Consider the following 21,885-nt stretch of genomic DNA (forward strand, 5'->3'; position numbering starts at 1 on the left):
GAAATCGAGTCAGATGCTTAACCGACTGAGCCACCCAGGCACCCCAACCCCACCTTACTGTTAATGTTGCTTCATTTAATCCCAGATGTCTGACATTTCTGGCATGTGATAAATGTGTTTTATCCATTGCTCCCTGAACCAAGCCCTTAATACTACTCTCCTCCAGACCAAGAACATGCCATGCGCCTTATCTCTTGGAGATGGAGGGTATAGCTCCTCACTCCAACCTAAATCTCCACTTCCAGCTGATAACTCTCTTGCCCCGGTTATTATAGCAACTAGAAAACTCTTGAGCTGGTTTGTTGTTTTTTTTATTTTTTATTTTTTAGAAAAGATTTTATTTATTTATTTGGCAGAGACACAGAGAGAGAACACAAGCAGGGAGAGTGGGAGAAGGAGAAGCAGGCTTCCTGCTGAGCAGGGAACCCAACGCAGGGCTCGATTCCAGGACCCTGAGATCATGACCTAAGCTGAAGGCAGACGCTTAACCAACTGAGCCACCCAGGCGCCCCTTACTTGTTTTCTTTAAACTATTTATTTATTTATTTATTTGAAAGAGAGTAAGAGAGAGCGTGAGAAGGGGGAGGGTCAGAGGGAGAAGCAGACTCCCCACTGAGCAGGGAGCCAGATCCGGGACTCAATCCTGGGACTCATGACCTGACTCATGACCAGAATCATGACCTGAGCCAAAGGCGGTCACTTAACCGAATGAGCCACCCAGGCTTTTAAAGGATGTCCTGGGGGAAGCTGGCTGTCTTCGTCAGTAGAGCATGAGACTCTTGATCTCAGGGTTGTGAGTTCAAGCCTGATGTTGGGCGTGGTACAGAGCCTACTTAAAATTAAAAAGAAAATTAAAATAAAAAAACGGTGTTCTGGTTTACCTTTTAGTCCTGAAAAGCAACTTTTCTTCCTCACAAAGCGGATTTTGAGGTTACTTAGAGGTAGATGAAAGTATAGGACGTGGTTACTCTCTGGCCTGAGGTGCTTATGACTCTGCTCTGAGGCTCAGCACATTGGTTCCATCCAGCTATGGGTGGCTGGTGGCACTTTGTTTAGGGACTTGTGCTCAGCCTGGTAGCTGCTGTTACCACCAATGCCTTGGACACTATCATTCTTTTGTTCTGATTCAAATTCCCTTCTTTTTCCTTGTTCCTTGTTGGTTCTTCATTCTTCTGGGCCCTAGTAGGGAGTGTCACCAAGACTGAGCTCATGTTCTGTTCTCTCACAGAGTTCATCTCTCTTCTTAAGACCTCAGTCTTGGCTCTCTACTTCTGGAAGCCTCCTACTTGTCTACACTGTCCCATCCAAATTGATGTGTCTAAATGCGTCTTTCCTCCCGAAATTATTCCCAGCTGTTCTACACTCAAGAATAGAGTCAATAGACTCTGGTTGTCTTTATCCAGTTTTCTCGTCTCTGCAATGTAGTTTGGCTCAGCCTGTGTACTTGGAAACAGATGGGTATTCCTTGCACCCTTGTAAGGAATGTCATTCCCCGCTGCCTTATAGAAAGTTAAAATGTGGCCTGATTTGAATAACCTCCTTTAATTAGGGACTGGCTCCCTTTGTGACCTATCAGCCACCACCCTCCTCCGACAAATACTTGAGTACCTACTTACTATATGTCACGCACTGTGAAAGGGCTGGGGAATCATACCTAAGATGCTCGTGACCCCGTCATCTTTGCAGGGGAGAGGGAGGAAGACGCACAAACAAGAAAATTTGGGGTGGTGGTAAAAACATTGAGAATAGAAAACCAGCCAGGAAGATACTTAAGATTCTTCGATGGGAATCCAAAGCGTTGCTGCTGCTGACGCAGGCTGGGGCCAGCTCACACAGGGTGGGCATCATAGTGAGTCTGAGTTTTCTCCTGAACTCAGCAGGCAGCCAAACTAGAGAGTTTGGAAGCAGGGGAAATTATCTTTAAGACATCACATGACCTCTGTGTGGTGAACAGTTTGGAACACAGCAATGGTAGAGATGAGGAGAAGAGGATAGTGGCCTGGCTCAGAGTGGAGGCAATCAACCAAAGAATTAGAAGGAGCAGATCATGCTTGAAACTGTCATGACCCAAGGTTGGTGGACTGGGTGTGGGAGAAAAGGGCCGTCTTCCTGACCTGGCTGGGCACCACTCTCCTGTGCGTACACTCTGTACAGAACCCGTTGGACACAGCCACATGAGAGGGTTCTGCGCTTTCCTTCCAACCTACCCGAGCCATCAAAGGCCCAGTTGAAGCTGAACGGTCTCCAAAAGGTATCCCTCACTCCTGCAGCCCAGGGCTGGTCTCCTCTGGTTCCCGTGGTGCTCGCTGCCTCTTGAGCCAGTGTGGTGATGCCTGCGGAAGCCGACTTCTCGCGCCTGCTCGCTCACCCACTGTGAAACCTTCCAGGGCTTCGAGCAAGGATGGCTGTGACATAGGCACCCACATGCTGGGCCCTGACAGTCTCCTGGCAACTGTCTTACCTGCAGGTGGATTACTGCTTCCCGTCAATATGCCGACTTTAGATGCTCCAGAAGGGAGGCTGAGAAAATTTAAGTACCGAGGCAAAGATGCGTCTGTGAGTACCCAGCCACCGCTTCAGTCTGTGGAGGAGCAGTGCAGTGAAAGTCTCATGGTTGAAATGCATCAGAGTGGGGGGGGGGGTTGGGGGCGCCTGGGTGGTGCAGTCGCTTTAGCGTCCAACTCTTGATTTTGGCTCAGGATGTGATCTCAGGGTGGTGATAGTGAGCCCCAGTGGCTCTGCACGGAGAATGGACCCTGCTTGAGAGTCTCTCCCTCTCTTTCCGCCCTTCACCTGCTCACAAGCATGTAGGCTCAAGCACGTGCACACTCCTCTTAAAAAAAAAATGGAGTGAATGATGAGGACATGGGGATGACAAAGCAAATATAACAAAATAGGGGCACCTGGGTGGCTCAGTGGGTTAAAGCCTCTGCCTTCCGCTCAGGTCATGATCTCAGGGTCCTGGGATCGAGCCCCACATTGGGCTCTCTGCTCGGCGGGGAGCCTGCTTCCTCCTCTCTCTCTCTGCCTGCCTCTCTGCCTACCTGTGATCTCTGTCAAATAAATAAATAAAATCTTAAAAATATATATATAGCAAAATAGAGATCTAAAGAAGAGATCAATTCCCCCAGGATTCTCGATGCTAATAATGTCTGAGTTTCTTCTGATCCAGGAAAAAAGGGTATATTTTGTTTAGTTTTTAACTGTAATCTCCCTCAGTCTGGCATCCAAGTTAAACCCCTGGGACTGGACTGGATCAAGGCTTGAATGACCTGTAGATGGATCCCTAATGATGGAAATGGTCAGGGTCATGTGGGGCATGTCTTCATAGACTTTGCAGACCCCAGCCCCGCCTGGATCCCCACAATTGGGAGGCCCAGACCTGCTCCTCAGGGACTAATCAACGCTGGGGAGGATGAGCTCAGACTTGGGGCGATGGGATGCTTTGCTCAGATGGCTCTGCAGCTGAGAGCGTTCTGGCCTGCCAAGACTATAGGTGGGCTTCCCCATAGTCTTGGGATTTGGGGGGACCTGGTATAGTAGGAGAAAGTGGAAGCAGTATGCCATGCTGAGACTATTTACTGTGTGATCTTAACTCTTCCAGCCTGTTGTATCTGTAAAAGTGACATCCGACACTTTGAAGTGTGTGCTAAAAGCGAAATGTAGCGAGAACCTGACTTCCCTGCTCTCTAAGGGCTCCAGTTCTTTCTTTTCCTCACTAGATCCGGCGGCAACAGCGCATGGCAGTCAGCCTGGAACTGCGCAAGGCCAAGAAAGATGAGCAGGCCTTAAAGAGAAGAAATATCACCAATTTCTCCCCTGAACCAGCTTCTGGACAGCTAACCAAAGTGGTATGTTGGGAATGTGGTGTTCAGGACAGTTGGGTGTGAAATACATCCTTAGCAAGTTTGTCTGGCTGGAAAATGTGTAATAGATTCAGCACTTGCAAGCTCTAATGGAGGGTTTTTGAGGAGAGGGGTGGAGAGATGATGACTTGAGCTGAGCTGGTGGGTTTCAGAAAGCTATAGGCTGTTAGGTTTGTGACTGATCTGAGATCTATGTTCTGAGCAGTACACAAGGTGCTGCTTCTAATGGAAATTCACTTGCTACCACTTGGTCCAAAATAGAAAATGAGGGGTTACAAATGTTCTTTCTCAGTTAGAAGAATCCAGTCGCTAAACATGAAGTCTTATCTGGGACCTGAATGCTGTCCTCTGTCTTCCATTCTCCATCCGCCCCAACCTCCCTCATTGCAAGGTCTGGGTTGACTTGCAGGCCAACACTGTTTTTGCAGATCTTTTCTGGAATGCCCTGATGGGGGAGTTTCTCTTCTTTGACTCCAGTAGCCTTGTATCTACATGCCTTTTGTGATCTGCCACCATATGTGTCCCACCTTAGCCATCCACGTGCATCATTGCACTTGACTGGGGTCAGGACTCTTACGGGACAGAGATGAGTTCAGTCCGGCAAGTGGACCCAATGATGCACTAGCGGTCATCAAACAGAATGGTTGCACACAATCTCTAAGTTGCCATATGTACTTTTTCACTCAGAGTAATGTCTTTGAGGTTTGTCCGTGTTGTAACATGCATTGGTAATTCATCCCTTTTATAGCAGATTAACACTTCATCATATGGGGGCACCTGGGGGACTCAGTTGGTTAAGCAACTGCCTTTGGCTTGGGTCATAATCCTGGACTCCCAAGATCGAGTCCCGCATTGGGCTCCCTGCTCAGCAGGGAGTCTGCGTCTCTCTCTGACCTTCCCCCTCTTGTGCTCTCTTTCTCTTTTTCTCAAATAAATAAAAAAAATCTTAAAAAAAAAATCTTCATTGTATGGATATACCACATTTTGTTTATCCATTCATTGGTCAGTGGGCTTGTGTTTCCACTTTTTGGCTATTATGAATAATGCTGCTTTGTGCTCAAGTATTTGAGTGGACGTGTTTTCAGTTCTGTTGAGTATACCTAGGAGTAGAATGGCTGTGTCCTATGACCATCCCATTTAACTCTTTGAGGAACTGCTTATGGTACGCTGAATAATGCCCCTCCCCAAATGGCTCCATTTCCCAATCCCCAGAGCCTGTAAATGTTACCTTGTGTGACAAAGGGGACTTTGTAGGTAGGACTAAGTGAAGGATCTGGAGACGGGGACATTATTCTGGATTAGCTGGATGGGCCCAGTGTAATCACATCAGTCCTTATAATAAGGATGAAGGACAAGTTAGAGCAGAAGGTGAGAGGACCACAGAAGCAGAGATTAGCATGTTGTGCTTTGAAGATGGAAGGAGAGGGTCACAAGTCAAGGAACGGAGGTGGCCCCACCAGAAGCTGAACAAAGGAAGGAGACCGATTCTTCCCTTAGAGCCTCCAGAAGGAGCCAGACCTGTCTTTAGTCCAGTGAAACCGATCATGAATTTCTGACCTCTAGAACTGTAAGAGAATATCCTGTTTGAAGCCACTAAATTTGTGGTGATTTTTACAGTAACAACAGGAAACAAATAGGTAGCCAGACTATTTTCCAAAGTAGCTGTACCTTTGTACATTCTGACCTTCTTGGCAACGCTTGTTGTTGTCTGCTTTCGGATTATAGCCATCTAGTGGGTTCAAAGGGCTATATGGTTACAATTTTGATATGTTTTCCTAATGACTGATGATAATTTTTTGATGTGCTTATTGGCTATTTGTAGATCTCTTTGGAGAAATGTCCATTCAAATGCTTTGCTGATTTTTAAACTTGACTAATTTGTCCTATCGTTGAGTTGTAAGAGTTCTTTATACTGTCTACTCTGGAGACTAGACCCTTACCAGATATGATTTGCAAATATTTCCTCTTATTCTGTGGATTGTCTTTTTATTTTCTTGGTAGAATCCTTGGAGTATGGAAGCTTTAAATTTTGTAACTGCTCAATTTGTCTACTTTTGTCTTCGGTCGCGTGTGATTTAGATATCCTATTTAAGACTCCTTTGAGTGCTCCAGGGTCACAAAGATTTATGTCTAAGTTTCCTTCTCAGAGTTTAACAGTTTTAGCTCTTATGTTTAGACCTTTTTATCCATTTTGAGTACATTTTTGTAAATGGTGTGAGTAGGGGTCCAACTTCATTGTCTTACATGTGGATACCTTGTTGTCCCAGCATCATAAGGCCGTCCTCTCTCCCACTGAATGGTCTTAAAACCCTTGTCTAACATCAATTGACCGTAAATGTGAGAGTTTATTTGTGGATTCTGGGTTCTTTTCCATTGATCAATATGTTTCTCCTGTGTCAGCACAACACAGACTTGATTGCTTTGTGGTAGGTTTTGAAATTGGGAAGTGTCTTCCAACCAAGAATAATCTTCTTTTTCAAGATTATTTTGGCTATTTGGGATCTCTTGCATTTCCATATGAATTGTAGAACCAATTTGTCAATTTCTTCTGTAAAGATAACTCAGATTTTATTGGAGATTACACCGTATCTATAGATCAGATTCTAAGAGTATTCCCATCTTGACAATGTTAAGTCTTCCAATTCATGATCATGGGTATTTTTTAATTTATTAGATCCCCTCTAATTTTTTTTTATAGTTTCAGCATGTAAGTCATGTAGTTTTGTTAAATTTGTTCCCAAGTATTTTATTCTTTTTGATGTCACTGAAAATAAAATTATTTTCTTAATTTCAACTTTAGATTGTTCATTGCTAGTATATAGAAACACAAGTGATTTTCATATGTTAATCCTGAAACCTACCCGAACCTCTATTTTTGTGTGTGTGTGTTTGGGGGGGATTCCTTAGGATCTTCCATATACAAGTTCTAGAATTTTGCCAATAGCAATAATTTTATTTCTTTTTCCAATCTGGATGACTTCTTTTCTTACCTAATTAATCTGTCTAGAACTTCCAGTATGATGTTGAATAACCAGAGTGGACATCCTTGTCTTGTTCTTGATCTGAAGGGGAAACTTTTTGTCTTTTACCATTAAGTATGGCGCTAGCTGTTTGGGGTTTTATTAGACGGCTTTAACAGGTTGAGGAAATTGCCTTTTATTTCCAGCTTGCTGAATGTTTATTTTCACGGAAGTGTGCCTGCATTTTGTCAAATGCTTACCCTGAATTTTCTGAGATGATTGTGTGCTTTCCCCCCTATATCCTATTACTATGACCTACTATACTGATGTTCATATGTTGAACAGCCCTTGCCTTCCTGGATTAAATTCTAGTTGGTCATGATGTATAATCCCATTCATATGTTGATGCACTTTTTTTCCCTAGAATGCTTCTTCCTGAGATTAGCTGTTTTTCTTGAACAATCTCTTTTTGGCTCAAAGAAAACAAATGGCTACAAGCCTTCAGTCCATTTCTAGAGTTTGGAAGGTTGATCTACTTGTGTAGGTTTTCTTGTTTTTATTGAGGAGAGAATTTTGGGAGTCCTTCCTCTGCCATTTTTGCTGGTCATCCCTAACATGTCCTTACTGCATGGGATGAAAAGGTGCTCGGGATCCAAGTGATGATAGGAATCACCCCTTCCCCAGAACGTGGGGGGTGTCCCACAGATCCATGAGATCTTTAAGACCACCAAATGTTCTTCTCTCCCCTAATGTAGACCAATGCGCAAGTTGGGACATACTGTCCAAGCCAGCCTGTTCTAATCAGATAGATAGCTGGACTAGATGACCTTCATGGTTCCTGTGGGCAGAAACTCTGACCTGAATGTGTGTCTCCTTGCAGGTCAGCCTCACCCTGCAAGAAATAATCAGTGGTGTGAATACCTCAGATCCAGACCTGTGTTTCCAGGCCACCCAGGCAGCCAGGTACTGCCAAACAGACTTCTGTGGTTTATAGATTCCTAGCTAGAAATGAGCTCCAGTGCCTATTTGGTTTCGTGGCACTGGCAAAATGCCCACATGATATAAGAGGCGAGTCCATTCAAAAGCAAGACTAAATCATTTCTCTACACTGTCCTTGAGAACAACTTAAGATATGCAAGTGTTGTCAGAGATGAATTGCTTAATTTAAATTGGCCTCTATAGGAATCTCCGCTCATAGATAATACCTAAAGGGAAAAATGTTGCTTTGTCACTGCAAAGTGCTATAGGTTGGACTTCAGAATATTAAGGAGCTCTGGCCCAGATGTTAGTCTCATTTGATAGCTAGGAATGCCAGGAATGTTTATAAAGGAGATTCTTAATATCAGCCTCACATGACTTGTCATATATATGTGTGTGTGTGTATATATATATACATATGCATATGTGTGTGTGTGTGTGTATATATATATATATATATATATTCTGCCCCCCTCTTTTTGTTGCAAAGGAAAATGCTGTCCCAAGAAAAGAACCCTCCTCTAAAATTGATTGTTGAAGCAGGGCTCATTCCCAGGCTGGTGGAGTTCCTGAAGTCGTCGCCTCACCCCTGCTTGCAGTTTGAGGCAGCCTGGGCTCTGACCAACATCGCTTCCGGGACTTCAGAGCAGACTCAAGCTGTTGTGGAAGGTGGGGCCATCCCACCTTTGGTTGAGCTCCTGTCCTCCCCCCACATGACTGTGTGCGAACAGGCAGTGTGGGCTCTTGGTAATATCGCAGGTGAGACTCTCTCCTCAGGGTGGGGAGGAAACCAGTGGGCAGCTGTCTGGCAAGCTATGGGAGTTCTTTGGGTAGCATAAAGATTTGATATTCTCAGTATAAATATCTAGAAATGCTGGGAAGAGTACGGCAGGCTTTTCCAAAATCCGGGGTCAGGTTCAGAGTCTGACTCTGAATTAAAATGATGACTAGTGCAACCAGATAATGCAGTGTATACCGAAGCTATGGGCTGCCTGGTGACATCTGTCAATACCAGGGTCCTACAGCCTCAGGTCTTAATGGCTTTGTGAACCAAAGACAAGTCTTTGACCTGTGCAGTATATGGACAGACCCTTGCATCACCCAGGAGCCTGAAAGAATTCTACCTCCGGCGAAAGTTGCCAAGGGAACAGACCAGAAAAGTGTTTGCTCAACGTGGGGTAAAAGTCTGTCCTATAAAGACAACCCTAATATGGCCTCGTGAATTTGGGGCTTGATGCTGTATTTCCTGCGTGGTCCAGGAAAGCATAAAATGAAGAGGTGGTGCTGTAGGTTTGGAAGCTCCAGGATTCCTGGCTGAAAATAAATACAAAGCTCCTGGGGGCATATGAACTCAATTGGGCCCCTCAGGATTTTGATAAATTATGATCAGCCAAATATTAGCAGTTTCAAGTTCAGAGAATCAACAACCCACCATGACTGAGTCAGCAGAAACAAACAGTATGATTAGACCTCCAAGGACTTCAGATACTGGGATTAGCAAACATAGAATATAAAATAAGTCTGCTTGTTAAATGCTTGCAGAAAGGAAGCACCTATTACAGAGACTTTGTCCCTCGTTTTGCTTGGTTGAGTAAAGAACAGGCAAAATTGGGTGGTTTAAAGTAACCTATGCCTTGCCTTGGTGGTTGAAGAATTAAAAATGGAGACTGCTAAGGTCTCAAATCAGTTTCCTCACCTGAGAAGCAGACAGCAGGTAGCTAGCATTGACTCACCTCCCAGGCTAGATTCTGAGCTGCATTTGGAAGATTCCACCCCATGCCAAAGTCTCCTGGAAAGACGATTTGGCTTGCAATAGCCTTCTTCCCGAGATCTGTGTTGTGAAGTGCCACCAGCATTTAGAGTTTCAAGGGCACTTCCTGGGCGCATTGGTTGACTCCTTCATGTGTCCAGACTGCTGCTGTGTGGTGTCTGCTCTTCACGTCTGGCCTATCTACCCAACCGACATGATGGAGACCCAGGATCTAGTTCATGACTATGCTATGTACTTGTCTAGCCCGGGGATGTGTTTTGGCTTCTCACCCTTTATACAGGGTTTTAGAAAATTAGTCACTTAGCTCGGGATTCTTTTTGCTCCCTGTCTGAATGTCACATTCCTTAAAAAAATTTTTTTTTAAAATTTTATTTATTTGAGAGAAAGAGTGAGCGAGAGACCATGAGCAGAGTAAAGGGCAGAGGTAGACACAGACTCCCTGCTGAGCTGGGAGCCCAACACGAGGCTTGATCCAGGGACTCCATCCTGGGACTCCAGGATCATATCCTGAGCTGAAGGCAGACACTTAACTGACTGAGCCACCCAGGTGTCCCCTGAATGTCACATTTTTATCTATTTGTAGGTGATGGCCCAGAATTCAGAGACCTCGTTATCTCGAGCAATGCCATTCCATATCTGCTGGCCCTCGTTTCATCAACCATACCAGTAAGTATCTTTAAAGTAGAAATACTAACTAGGTAACAAGTTTCTGAAATTGGGGGAGTACTTTCAAGTCAATGCTACGTCATGAGGTTGCTGCCTTGCCCCTTAGGACAGCAATTAGAAGTAAGGCCTCAGATTGAATATCACATTGGGCAGAGATGGATTCTCATTTGGCCCCAAGGGCCTATAGTGCTAATTTTTCTTCAGGGGACATTGGAAAAGGTCCATTAAAGTTTCTCTAAGCTTTCAATCCTGCAAAAGTAGATGACTAAGCTCTCCATTCAAGGGGCACAGACAAGAGTTAATGGGTCACCAGTTCTGCTCCTAGGTACTGGGTCTAGGTTCGAACCTTCGAGTCCAAGTTGATTGATGTGGCAACAACAGGGAACCCCCTTGGGTGAATGTTGGTTCTAGATTTTCCCCAAACAAAAATGAAGGTAAGGTAGCTTCTAAAATCCCAGGGAATACCCATCCCTCAAGGCGGGAGATAACCTGACATGGTGGGACCAGTAAGAGGCTGGCATGACCAGGGAGTTTGCAAGGAGAGAGCAGAGCAAGATGACAAATAGGGTGGAGGACTTAGACATCCACTTGCTGGCAGAGGCAAGCAGGAAGTGAAGTGATCTGATATTTGGGAAGACCCTCTGGCTACTGGTAAAGTGAGATCAGAGGGAGCTGGGATGCCGCCATACTGGACACGGGGAATAGGAAGAAGGAAGAATGCCCTCTGGTTTCAGGTTAGGTTGTTCTCCTGGAGAAATGGGGAAGATGGAGGGAAAAAGGAATCAGCGTTAGTTAAAGATATCAAGTTGAAGCGAGTAAGAGGCACCACTGTAGCAATGTCAGGTGGATGGATAATGCAGATCCGGATGACTATGCATGCATTCACCATCCAGCTGGGCAGGATCAACTAGAGCAGGGGCCAGCTGCTTGCTTTTGTAAATAAAGTTTTATTGGAACACAGCCATTGCCATTTATTTAGACCCATGCTGTCTGTGGCTTTTGTAATGTTACAAGGGCAGAGAGGACTAGTTGCAACAGAGACCCTATGGCCCACAAAGCTGGATGTGTTTACTCTCTGGCCTCCTGCAGAAAAAGTTTGCCAACCCCTGACCTAGAGTAGAGCCTGGGACCAAGTCTCGAGGGCTCTGACAATCAGAAGTCAGAGTCTGCCCAAATGACTGAGAAGTTTGGCAAGAGAAATGCAGGTTTGGTGTCAAGAAGAGCTTTTCCAAGAGGGCTACTAAAGATGGCTGAGAGAGGCAGTAACTTTAGGACTGAAAAAACAGCTGTTGGATTTGGTGGCTTGGAAGAAGCTGATTTCATCCCTCAATGCGAAGAGTAGGGGCAGAAATCAGACTAGAAAGGGTGGAAGGACAAATGGAAGCTGCAAGGTAGACAGTGAATAGAGATGATCCTGGAGGCTGGACTCTGGAAAAATAGAAGCAGGATGATGGCTCAAGAGGTGGAGGGTCCCAGAGTGTGGGAGGGGTGGGAGGGGTGGGAGAGAAGTGATCATGGGGATATAATCTTCAAAGGCAAAAGTGGGATCCAGATGCGGGGTAGGAGGACTGACCCTCCAACAAAGATCAGGAATGTGGTTACCTCATGTCAGTAGAGTGACTGACCAATGGGCAGACCAAGTAACTTCTGCTTCATCTTTGTTTCGTCAATGAAAAATGAATTAGGTCATCAACTGAGTCAAGGCGGGGAGGAACTTTTTTGAAGGATACAAGGAAACCTCCACCTAACATTTGAGTATGAAACCTGAGCCTCATTCTCAGTCTTCCTAGCATGCATCACTATTGAGAACAGATTCTGCGTGAAGCTCAAATGCTTTGCTTCGTGCTGGTCGATAGTATTGATCAGGGATGGCAAGGACGTAAGCCACTGGCATTTTTCCTCCTTTGCACCTGATGCTGGAAGCCGTCTCCTTGTTACAGATCACGTTTCTGCGGAACATCACGTGGACCTTGTCCAACTTGTGCCGAAACAAGAACCCTTACCCTTCTGTGAAAGCCGTGAAGCAGATGTTGCCTGTCCTGTCCCACCTCCTGCAGCACCAAGATAGTGAAGTTCTTTCGGACACCTGTTGGGCCCTGTCCTACCTCACTGATGGCTCCAACGAGCGCATCGGCCAAGTGGTCAACATGGGGGTCCTGCCCAGGCTGGTCCAGCTCATGAGCAGCTCGGAGCTCAATATCTTGGTAAATGTCCCCAGTCCCCGTCTGTCTCTGTCTGGGCCTTCACAGGAGAATGTGTGAGTCATACTCCCTTGAACAAGACCTCTCTGAGCCCTGGTCTTCCACAGTTGGGTCTCATACTTTATTTAGAACAAAGCTTGTTGTGTACATTTCCCAGGTCTCTGCTACTCTCTAGCCAAAGACCTGAATCTGTTTTGATTCAAAGTCCTAGTGGATGTTAAATAACTTACTCTGTCTTAATCTGATAACTAGCAAACCTAGACAGGCACCAAATTAAAATAATCCCTCCACCCAGTAAACTATTCCTTTGTAGCCTTTCCTTCTAGGGGTCTGTGCATATGGATGTTAACAAGTTGGCTAATACTGTGTGTGTGTGTGTGTGTGCGTGTGTGTGTGTGTGCATGTGCACGCATGTGTATTAACATAAAGCTCATTGTAACATTTGAATTTCTTACTCAAGTACTAAAAAAAAATTCCCTCTTATCCTTTCCCCAGTTTGTTAGTCTACTTCAGTATAGGTAAAATGAAACAAGGAAACCAACAGCAAGTTGGTTTTGATTTCTGTGGCTAACGCTGAATATTTATGCAGCCTTAGTGATCATCTATGCCTGGATTTGCATAGTATTCCTTGGACGTCAAGGTTAGTTTGAGGATAGTATAGGGGAGAGGGAGGGTATAAGAATTCTATAAGAAGCTGCTTGTCCTGGGGGGTATAGGGCTCATTTGGAGCTGTCCTGCGGCCGAGGCTGTGATTGGCCTGTAGCACTACTTCACCTCTCGCTGAAATAGCAGATACCTAGCATAAAAGGCTAGGAAAACTCTAGAACCGTCGGCATGGGGGCAGCCACTATGGTGCACATAAACCAAAAAAAATGCACAGTCAGCCCTCAGGGGATGGGTGTCTTGAGCGCAATTGCAGACTCATCCTGGGGACCTTTGGAGTTGAGAGGGAGTTTGTGAATACATTTAAAAAAAAAAGTGCCATTGGGATCTCATTAGCTCCAATTAAATATACAACAAAAACTTGACACTGGTGCTAAAGACAAACTCGGTAGAAGTTATCACATTATAAACCCTGTAATCAATTTAGCGATTTTTTTTCCCCACCATAAGGATAGGAAAAGGGGCAGCATTATTTCTTAATAAAGGCATCCTTGACCTCTATCTCACGTGAGCTGTAACGATTGAGAGGCTAGCAAGTACCTTTAAATTATGCAAATGGCCATGGATGTGCTGAATTAACAGGGATCAAGGATTTAATCATTATTCCTGGGTTTCCAGAGCGCCATGAATCTAGCATGAGGAATACTTGGGAACGCGCAGAGCCTGGTGTGATTGTCTCCTTCTGTTCCCAGAAATTTGCAACGCTTGGTTATACTTGTAGCCTTGTTCTTCCAGACCCCTTCTCTCCGCACCATGGGGAACATCGTCACGGGAACAGATTACCAGACCCAGGTGGCCATCGACGCGGGCATGCTGAACGTGCTGCCCCAGCTCCTGACGCATCCCAAGTCCTCCATCCAGAAGGAGGCAGCTTGGGCCTTGAGCAACGTGGCTGCAGGGCCTTGCCAGCACATCCAGCGGCTGATTGCTTGCGGCATGCTGCCTCCCTTGGTGGCTCTGCTAAAAAATGTGAGTGGTGCCCTCCGTGTCCACGACAAAAGGCTATTTTCCAATCAGCCCCGTGTTGAACTCCTTCAGGAATTCAGAGACAGGCTAAGAAGCAAATCAATTGAGATCCCAACAGAGCGAGGAATCCTTAGTTTCCTAACTTGCCCTGGAAAAAGGAAGAGGCATCCTGTTTGGGATAACCCGTAAAAGATTTAGGAGACTAAATAAGCATTGTTCCATGCAAAGGTGATCCCCACAGCTCTAACAGTCAGGAAAATCTTGAGCTGGTAAATGTTGGCTTATCTTTAGTGTTAAAAGAATGTACCATCCATTCTTCTTGCCAAAAGGGGGGGTTGTTTTGTTTTAGGAGGAAAAGCCTATCAGGTTATGGTGATATGATACACTGAAGAAAGTGGCCTTTTCAGCGTAAAAAAAAATCACATCGATTAGTGGGAATAGACACTGAAAATCCAGATACAATGTGCAAATACAGTAAGGCTTCCTTCTTCCTCCTGATTCCCACTCCCCTTCCCTGGGACAGCTACTATGTGTCAGCATTTCTTTTGGTCACCTTTGAATGGATGAGCTCTTTAAATCATCTACACGTGACACCAGGCAGGAGCGGTTCAGTCTTATAGGGAGCAGGGAGGCCAGTGGAGTAGGGTGAGGAGAAGCTGCTGATGGGACGCCTGCCCTCAGGTTGGATGGTGGGTTCCCAGCCGCCCCACTCAAATCAGGGGCTCAACCCAATCCCTCAGATGCTTCCTATCCCGTGTGTGTCCATGAGTCTGTACATATTCTAATCAGAGCATCCAGTCACGTGTCAAGGAGGACTCTTATTTCCAACTGCCTTTTGAACTACAACTGGCTTGGAGCCGTATGGTGTCTTGGTTATCGATATGTTTTTGGTTTTGTGTTTTTAAGCTGAAGTCAGTTTTTCCAGAGCCATAAAATGGGAATAACTCCTTCTGCCTGAGGATAGAAGGTTCTACAATAAATGACTCCCATATGTCTGGGCAAAGTGTTTCTTATGAATGCAAGGGATACATTGAGTGATGTTTCAGTGGCCTTCCTCTGTCACCTCTGGGCTGGTTCAGTCCCTGAGATCGCTTCTGTGTACTCAGCTTTGTAGCTAGGGAGCTTCTCACCCATAGTTTTCCTGTGACAGAAAGGCCAGAAGTGTTGACTTAGGTCACTATAACCTAAAATTCCGAGCATAATGCCTATTTTCCCCATAACCCGACCTACGGAAGTGAGTCTACTTCAAACTTAGAACCTTCCTGTAAGGCCCTGTGGGAGTCTGCCTGCGTGCTTCTGGGCTTCTCGAAGATGCTGTCTTCTGCTCAGGAACTAGAGGCAGGTTGCTGAGGTGGTCCGTGTAAATTGCACAGACCGTCCTGGCTGTCCCTAGCCTACCTACAAATTGAACTAAGTTAGTGTCGCTGTATTTAAGGTCCTTAGGACCTATAAAGAATCTAAATGTTCTCTTTCGGCAGGGAGAATTTAAAGTCCAGAAAGAGGCTGTTTGGACCGTGGCTAACTTCACAACTGGAGGCACCATAGACCAGTTGATCCAGCTTGTCCACTCTGGCGTCCTGGAACCACTGGTGAATCTGCTTACCATCCAAGACACCAAAATTGTTAAAATCATCCTTGATGTTCTCTCTTTTATCCTCCAGGTGAGCTGTTCTAAGCAGGTTGGTTTTTAAATAGCAATCTCCAAATTTAAGGCATTTAATTGGGTTCTTAAAACTCACATGTGGATTCTCTTTCCACTCCCTCACCCCCTCCTCCTGGCCAAATAGCCTATGGGTAACCTAAACAGAGAATTTTCAAAGAAGGTCCCTCTTCATTTTTCAAAGGCGTGACTGTGTGCCCAGCATCATTTCAGCTGCTTAGCATACAACAGAACAACATCCTAGCTCTGATTGAGCTTATGTATCAATGGAGACGGAACCAGACACAAGAGTTGAGAGTTTAGCAGCTAAAAGGGCCGTCGCTGATGGCTCAGAGTGGGGAGAGAATGGTGATCCCTCATATGCAGTCAGCAGGAGAAACTTGTCTCAGGAAAAGCATTTATGCTAAGCCCTGAGAAGAGTGAAGTGAGAGAGTCTTGTGGATATCTGGGGAAGAGCACTCAAGGATGAGTGGGAGGGAATGGATAGAAGATGGTAGGTTAGGCTCAGAGCATCCAGATAACATAAGGTATAGGAGAACTTCCACTGACTCCGAGTGAGATGGAGAAACCAATCAAAGGTTCAAAGCAGGGGAAAGCAGTCCGTGAACCACATGGCTGGCTCTTTTAGAAGGCTAAAACATAGGATACACTCAAAAGAGCAGCAAGAAGTTAGCAGGAATAGATCTTGAAACTGACTCGAAAGACTTGAATTAGAGATCTAGAAGAGTTTTATTTCGACAGAAAGCCTATGTTCATGAACCATGTGTCAGTTCTATATTGCTGCATAATTGATTACTCCCTGGTGGTCTAGAACAAATATTTATTATCTCACCTAGTTTCTGGGGTTAGGAATCTGGGGGCAGCTCAGCTGGATGGTTCTGCCTCAGGGTCTCTTATGAGGTTCGGGGTGTCATCTGGGGCTGCAGTCTCATCTGAAGACTTGATGGAGGCTGGAGGGTCATTTTCCAGCATGGCTCCCTCACATGCCTGGAAAGTCATTGTCCCTACATGGACCTCTTCGTAGGGCCCTTTGTGTGTCTTCACATCATGGCGGCTGGCTTCCTCTGGAACAAGTGATCTAGGAAAGCAAGGTGGATGCCCCAGTGGCTTTTATGACCTAGCCTTGGAAGTCATTCCAACAACATCCAATTGGTTACACAGATCAGCCCCACTCAACATCAGAGGAAACTATACAAGGGTGTTCAGTACCAGGAGGCAGAGAGCATCTGAGGCCATCTTGAAGGCTGGCTATATTCATCTGTTTAAGGTCCTTTTATATGCAACTAAGCTGTTGGAAAAATTTCAAAGTAACACCAGGGGACTCCTTTGAAAAGCTCACTTTAAGCATCCTTTTCATGTAACCGTCTTGGAAAGAACTGACCTGAGTCACGAACGGAGCTGAAACAGCACCCAATTAGACACTAAGAATGAGCAAATCACACAGATGAAGAGGAGAGACTTGGCCCACCCGCAGACAAGGTTGGACAAAACGACATAACACGTTTGTGAAAGCACACTTGTGGGCTATAGAAATTTAACTTCATCTGTTTCATTTGAACTAAATGTTTGGGATTTTTTTCCTTGGGAGAGTCTGGGAAAACCACATCTGGTAGACCAGCAAGAGGCACTGAAATAGCAGGTTAGGAGGATGAGGTAGGAGAGAGTCTCAAATGGGCAGCAGAGTGTAGATGAAGTTCTTTGAAGTGACTTTGGGGCCATTTGCTGTAGTGTCGACATCCAGACTCCTTCTCCAGAGCTCTGACTGCCCTTGGTCATCCCACACTCTCCAGCCTTCTTTCTAAGGCTAACCTAGCACATTTGTTCTGCCTCGGTTTCTTTTTTCAGGGCCAAAAACCTCATTTTGCACCTCCGGCCAGAACTAGAGTGTGTCAGGATTTAGACACACAGTGCAAACTCTGATCAGGTACACAGTGTGGACTAAATCATGTTTAACTTGAACCACAAGAGGTTTTCTTATGAAAACCTTATGAAATAGAGAGCAGAGTCCTTCAGGAGTTGCCACCAAAGCCTTTTCTTTTTCTTTATTTCTCTTCAATTCCCCCAAATGGGCTATTGAGCTGAATTACTCCCTCTTCTCCTAATATGTGACATATATTCCTTCATGTCTTTGTCCTTGTCCCTCCTTGTTTGGGGAATGCCATGATTATCCTAAGGTTGACCCTGGCACAGCCCTGTTCATCAAGAATGCATGTTACTTTCATTGGGGCACCTGGGTGGCTCAGTGGGTTAAGCCTCTGCCTTCAGCTCAGATCATGATCCCGGGGTCCTGGGATTGAGCCCCGCGTCGGGCACTTTGCTCAACAGGGAGCCTGCTTCCCCCTCTCTCTCTGCCTACCTGTGATCCCTCTCTCTCTGTGTCAAATAAATAAATCTCTCTCTTTTTTTTTTAAGATTTTATTTATTCATTTTACAGACAGAGATCACAAGTAGGCAGAGAAGCAGACAGAGAGAGGAGGAAGCAGGCTCCCTGCTGAGCAGAGAGCCTAATGTGGGGCTCGATCCCAGGACCCTGGGATCGTGACCTGAGCTGAAGGCAGAGGCTTTAACCCACTGAGCCACCCAGGCGCCCCAATCTCTCTCTTTTTTAAAGAATGTGTGTTACTTTCCAAGCCTTTGATGCACGTCTTCTCTAACTTAAACCACCAATCATCTACTATATTCTGCTTTCTGTACTGCAACAATTACTTACCTGTCTGCCCCAAGAATATGAGTTATGAAAAGGCCTTTTTAAAATCACATCTTGATCTCTAGTTCAGTAGGCCTCGCCCAGGGCATATGTACAAATGTTTGAGGGAAGGAATAGCACTAGATGATAAATCCAATGATCCGCATTGGATTAAATCCACTCATGTTGTTTCTAGGGACTTGGTTATTTGCCATGTTACTAAGCATCCCCTCAGTCTTACCTCTCAAGGCTTTCCAGCGAGGGCAGGGCCAGACACCTGCATTTAAATAGCATTACTTGAACATCTCTTCAAACTGTATTTTAAACAATTACCATTAATTAGAAGGGAGATATCTATTAAATAGTAATAGCAATGTATTTACGGAGGGCAGCATACTTGGCAAAAATTGTATTTTGTGCAATTAATATAAACCTAAATACATATACTATAAACATCTAAAAGGGGAGGAAGATCCTGAAATAGGTTTTTTTGTTTGTTTGTTTTTAAGAGAGGAGGAGAGAAAACAGGGGGAGAGGGAGAGAGAGAGAATCATAAGTAGGCTCCATGCCCAGCATGGAGCCCAACACGGGGCTCGATCTCACAACCTGAGATCGTGACCTGGGCCCAAATCCAGAATTGGATGCTTAACTGACTGAGCCAGCCAGGCGCCCCGATCCTGCCATCTTCATGAGGGCACGGTAAAACTGTGGCTGCCATTCTGGAACAGGAGCCTTTGGTCTGACTCCACAGTGGTGAAGCTCCCCTCTGAAGGGATTCTGCCCAGAGTTTTGCTTTTCTTTATATGCCCACAGGCAGCAGAGCAGCTCTCAGAGAAGGAAAACCTGTGTCTTCTGATTGAAGAAATGGGTGGCATTGATAAAATTGAAGCTTTGCAACTTCACGAGAACCCGCAGGTTGCCCTGTCGGCTTTGAACATCATCGAGAACCATTTTTCTGAGGTAAGCGACTTCAGAGGGGAAGGGAGTGCCCACGCCTCCTGGCACGCCACCTTCGTGGGTGATGACTGGGCGGGCGCCCGTTCTGCTCTTTGAGGTGGGCGACCGGACACGGCTTCTCTTGTGACTTAGCTCTGAGTTTCTCCCCCATCCGTGTCGAATGGGCTGCCTTTGAATGGTAGCTTCCTGGCTCCTGGAAGACCATTAGGCCCATAAAAGCTTGTCCTGTTGTCTCTGGTTTAGGATTTTATCCTCCTTTTTACCCCCCTACTTGCTTCTTTTAATGGGGATGGACAGATGGACGGAGGAAGGGAGGGGATATGATGCTGAGGTGTTTTTTTTTTTTGTTTTTTTTTTTTCTTTGCTGAGAAACACAACTAAAGCAGGCCCAACTTTTGAAAAGCATTTTGCTACTTAATACATTTTGTCTCTTCCCAGACGATGGGGTTTGGGATAAACTGTACATGGGGCTTCTAACTTCTCTGCGGAAACAGGGAATGATGACCAGATAACTTTAGACACTTCTTTAAACCACTTTTTATTGTAATGTGCAACATAAAAGTTTACCATTTTAACCACTTTTGAGGGCACAGTTCAGGGTCCTTGTGTACTTTCCCATTGCTAGGTAGACCTCACCAGCATCATCTCTAGAACTTTCCCATTTTTGCAAAATGAAGCTCTGTCCCCATTAAATACTAACTGCATCCTTCCTCTCCCCACCCCCACCCCCTGTCAACCACCATTTAACTTCCGTCTCTATGAATTTGACTACTCTAAGTACCTCACATAAGTAGAACCCTATGGCATTTGTTCTTTGGTGATTAGTTCATTTTACTCAGCACAATGCCCACAAGGTTCATCCATGTTGCAGCAGGTTCCAGAATTTTCCTTTATATTTTAGATTGAGTAATATGCCATTGTGTGGATATGACATTGTTTATCCATTCATCATAGATACTCACTTGGACTGTTCTTTTGACCATCGTGAATAACGTTGCTGTGAAAATGGTTATACAAATATCTGTTCGAATTCCTGCTTTCAGTTCTTTTGGGTGTATATACAGAAATAGAATTGTTGGGTCGCAGGATAGTTCTATTTTTAATTTTTGAGGAATCACAATACCGTTACCCATAGTGAATGCACCATTTTACATTCTCACCAGCAATGCAGGAGGGTTCTTATTTTTCAACATCCTTGCCAGTACTTGTCTTTTTTTTTTCTTTTAAATCATAGCCATCCTCTTGGGTGTGAAGTGGTATCTCGTTGTGGTTTTGAGTTACATTTGTATTAGATATTTTTCATAGGAAGATGGTAAGCTCAAAGTTCTTAAGTGGCCAGGAGGCTGGGATTTTATAAAGTGGCACCCCATTAGGCATCAAACTTGAATCAGCAAAATCCAGAGCCATACGATAAATAGGACCATGTTGGTGGTGTGTTGCCTATACTGGTTTGGGGCCAAGAGAATGTTCTCTAAGCAGAGAGAACCCAGAACAACAGTCAGCACTTTTCTGGGTTAAGGCTCCTACGAACACCTTGGAATTAGGAAACCCATCTCTTAAAGGAGGTTGGATCTCTAGGACTCCTCCAATGGCTCCAGGCTAAAGACTTCTGATTTGGAAGTAACAGCTCCATATGCTGTGTCCTTACTCACCATAAGGGCACTGTTCTGTGCATCAAAACTGCACTTACAAATAAGCCAGACGAGAATACAAATACTGAGTGCTTTCACTTACATCAGAGATCTAGAAGGGTCCAACTCAGACAGACCTACTTCTGGGTGCCAGAAGCTGGGGGAGAGAAGGAAAGAGGGAGCTAGCATTTAATAGGTACAGAGCTTCTGCAGATGGATGGTGGTAATTGCCCAGCAATGTGAACATACTTAATGCCACTGAGCCAATGGTTAGAGATGGCAAGTTTCTGGTATGTATGTTTTACCACACGCACAAACTCCCATTGAAGATCCAGCCTGAGAAATATTTCTGTGCTCCTCTCCTCTGAGGGAGACTTGAGGCTGATTTGGAGAAAATTGCTAATCCACGGAAGATGTTAAGGAGTCAACTGTGCAGCAGTAATATGCTGAGAGCGTGCAGGTATAATAGTGTCTCTTCTTCCCTGAAGGGAGAAGAAAGTGGCGCAATATTACCAGCCCTGGACCAAGATCATGAATTCTTAAACGGCTTAACAAAAAAATACCAAGGCCCCCCGATTCCTAAACCAAGGAGCAAACCCTAACAGGGAACTTAAAAACCTTCTATGTCTTGGCATGGCACAGATGTAAAGCATTTTAAACTAAATGTTAATAAAATTTTCAACACATTCCCCTCCATCTATCAAAACTGCTGTTAAACTGCTTATGTCTTAAAGTCACATGGAATTCTTTTCCTAAGAATGTGTGGTTTAGTGGTTACCTTTAAGGATCTTAAAGGAAGACCCTGAAAACAGTAGAATGGTCTACAGCTAGCTAGACAAATTTCGGCTTTGTAGACTTGGTTTAACCCACCATTCTTATA

General features: G+C 45.0%; 1 protein-coding gene across 1 annotated transcript; it reads left to right on the forward strand.

Annotated features, from left to right (window-relative positions):
• Positions 1-2,490: 2,490 nt before the first annotated feature.
• KPNA7 (karyopherin subunit alpha 7) lies at positions 2,491-21,607 on the forward strand (the record flags this gene model as incomplete). Its single annotated transcript, XM_080830423.1, has 10 exons — positions 2,491-2,556; positions 3,723-3,851; positions 7,707-7,789; positions 8,295-8,563; positions 10,159-10,241; positions 12,182-12,445; positions 13,841-14,074; positions 15,550-15,732; positions 19,231-19,377; positions 21,494-21,607. The coding sequence occupies 10 exons, from the start codon at positions 2,491-2,493 to the stop codon at positions 21,605-21,607; spliced, it is 1,572 nt and encodes a 523-aa protein (XP_080686549.1).
• Between the last annotated feature and the right edge of the window lie 278 nt (positions 21,608-21,885).

This window comes from Martes martes (genome assembly GCF_963455335.1).
Source record: "Martes martes genome assembly, chromosome: 18".
Lineage (NCBI taxonomy): Eukaryota > Metazoa > Chordata > Mammalia > Carnivora > Mustelidae > Martes > Martes martes.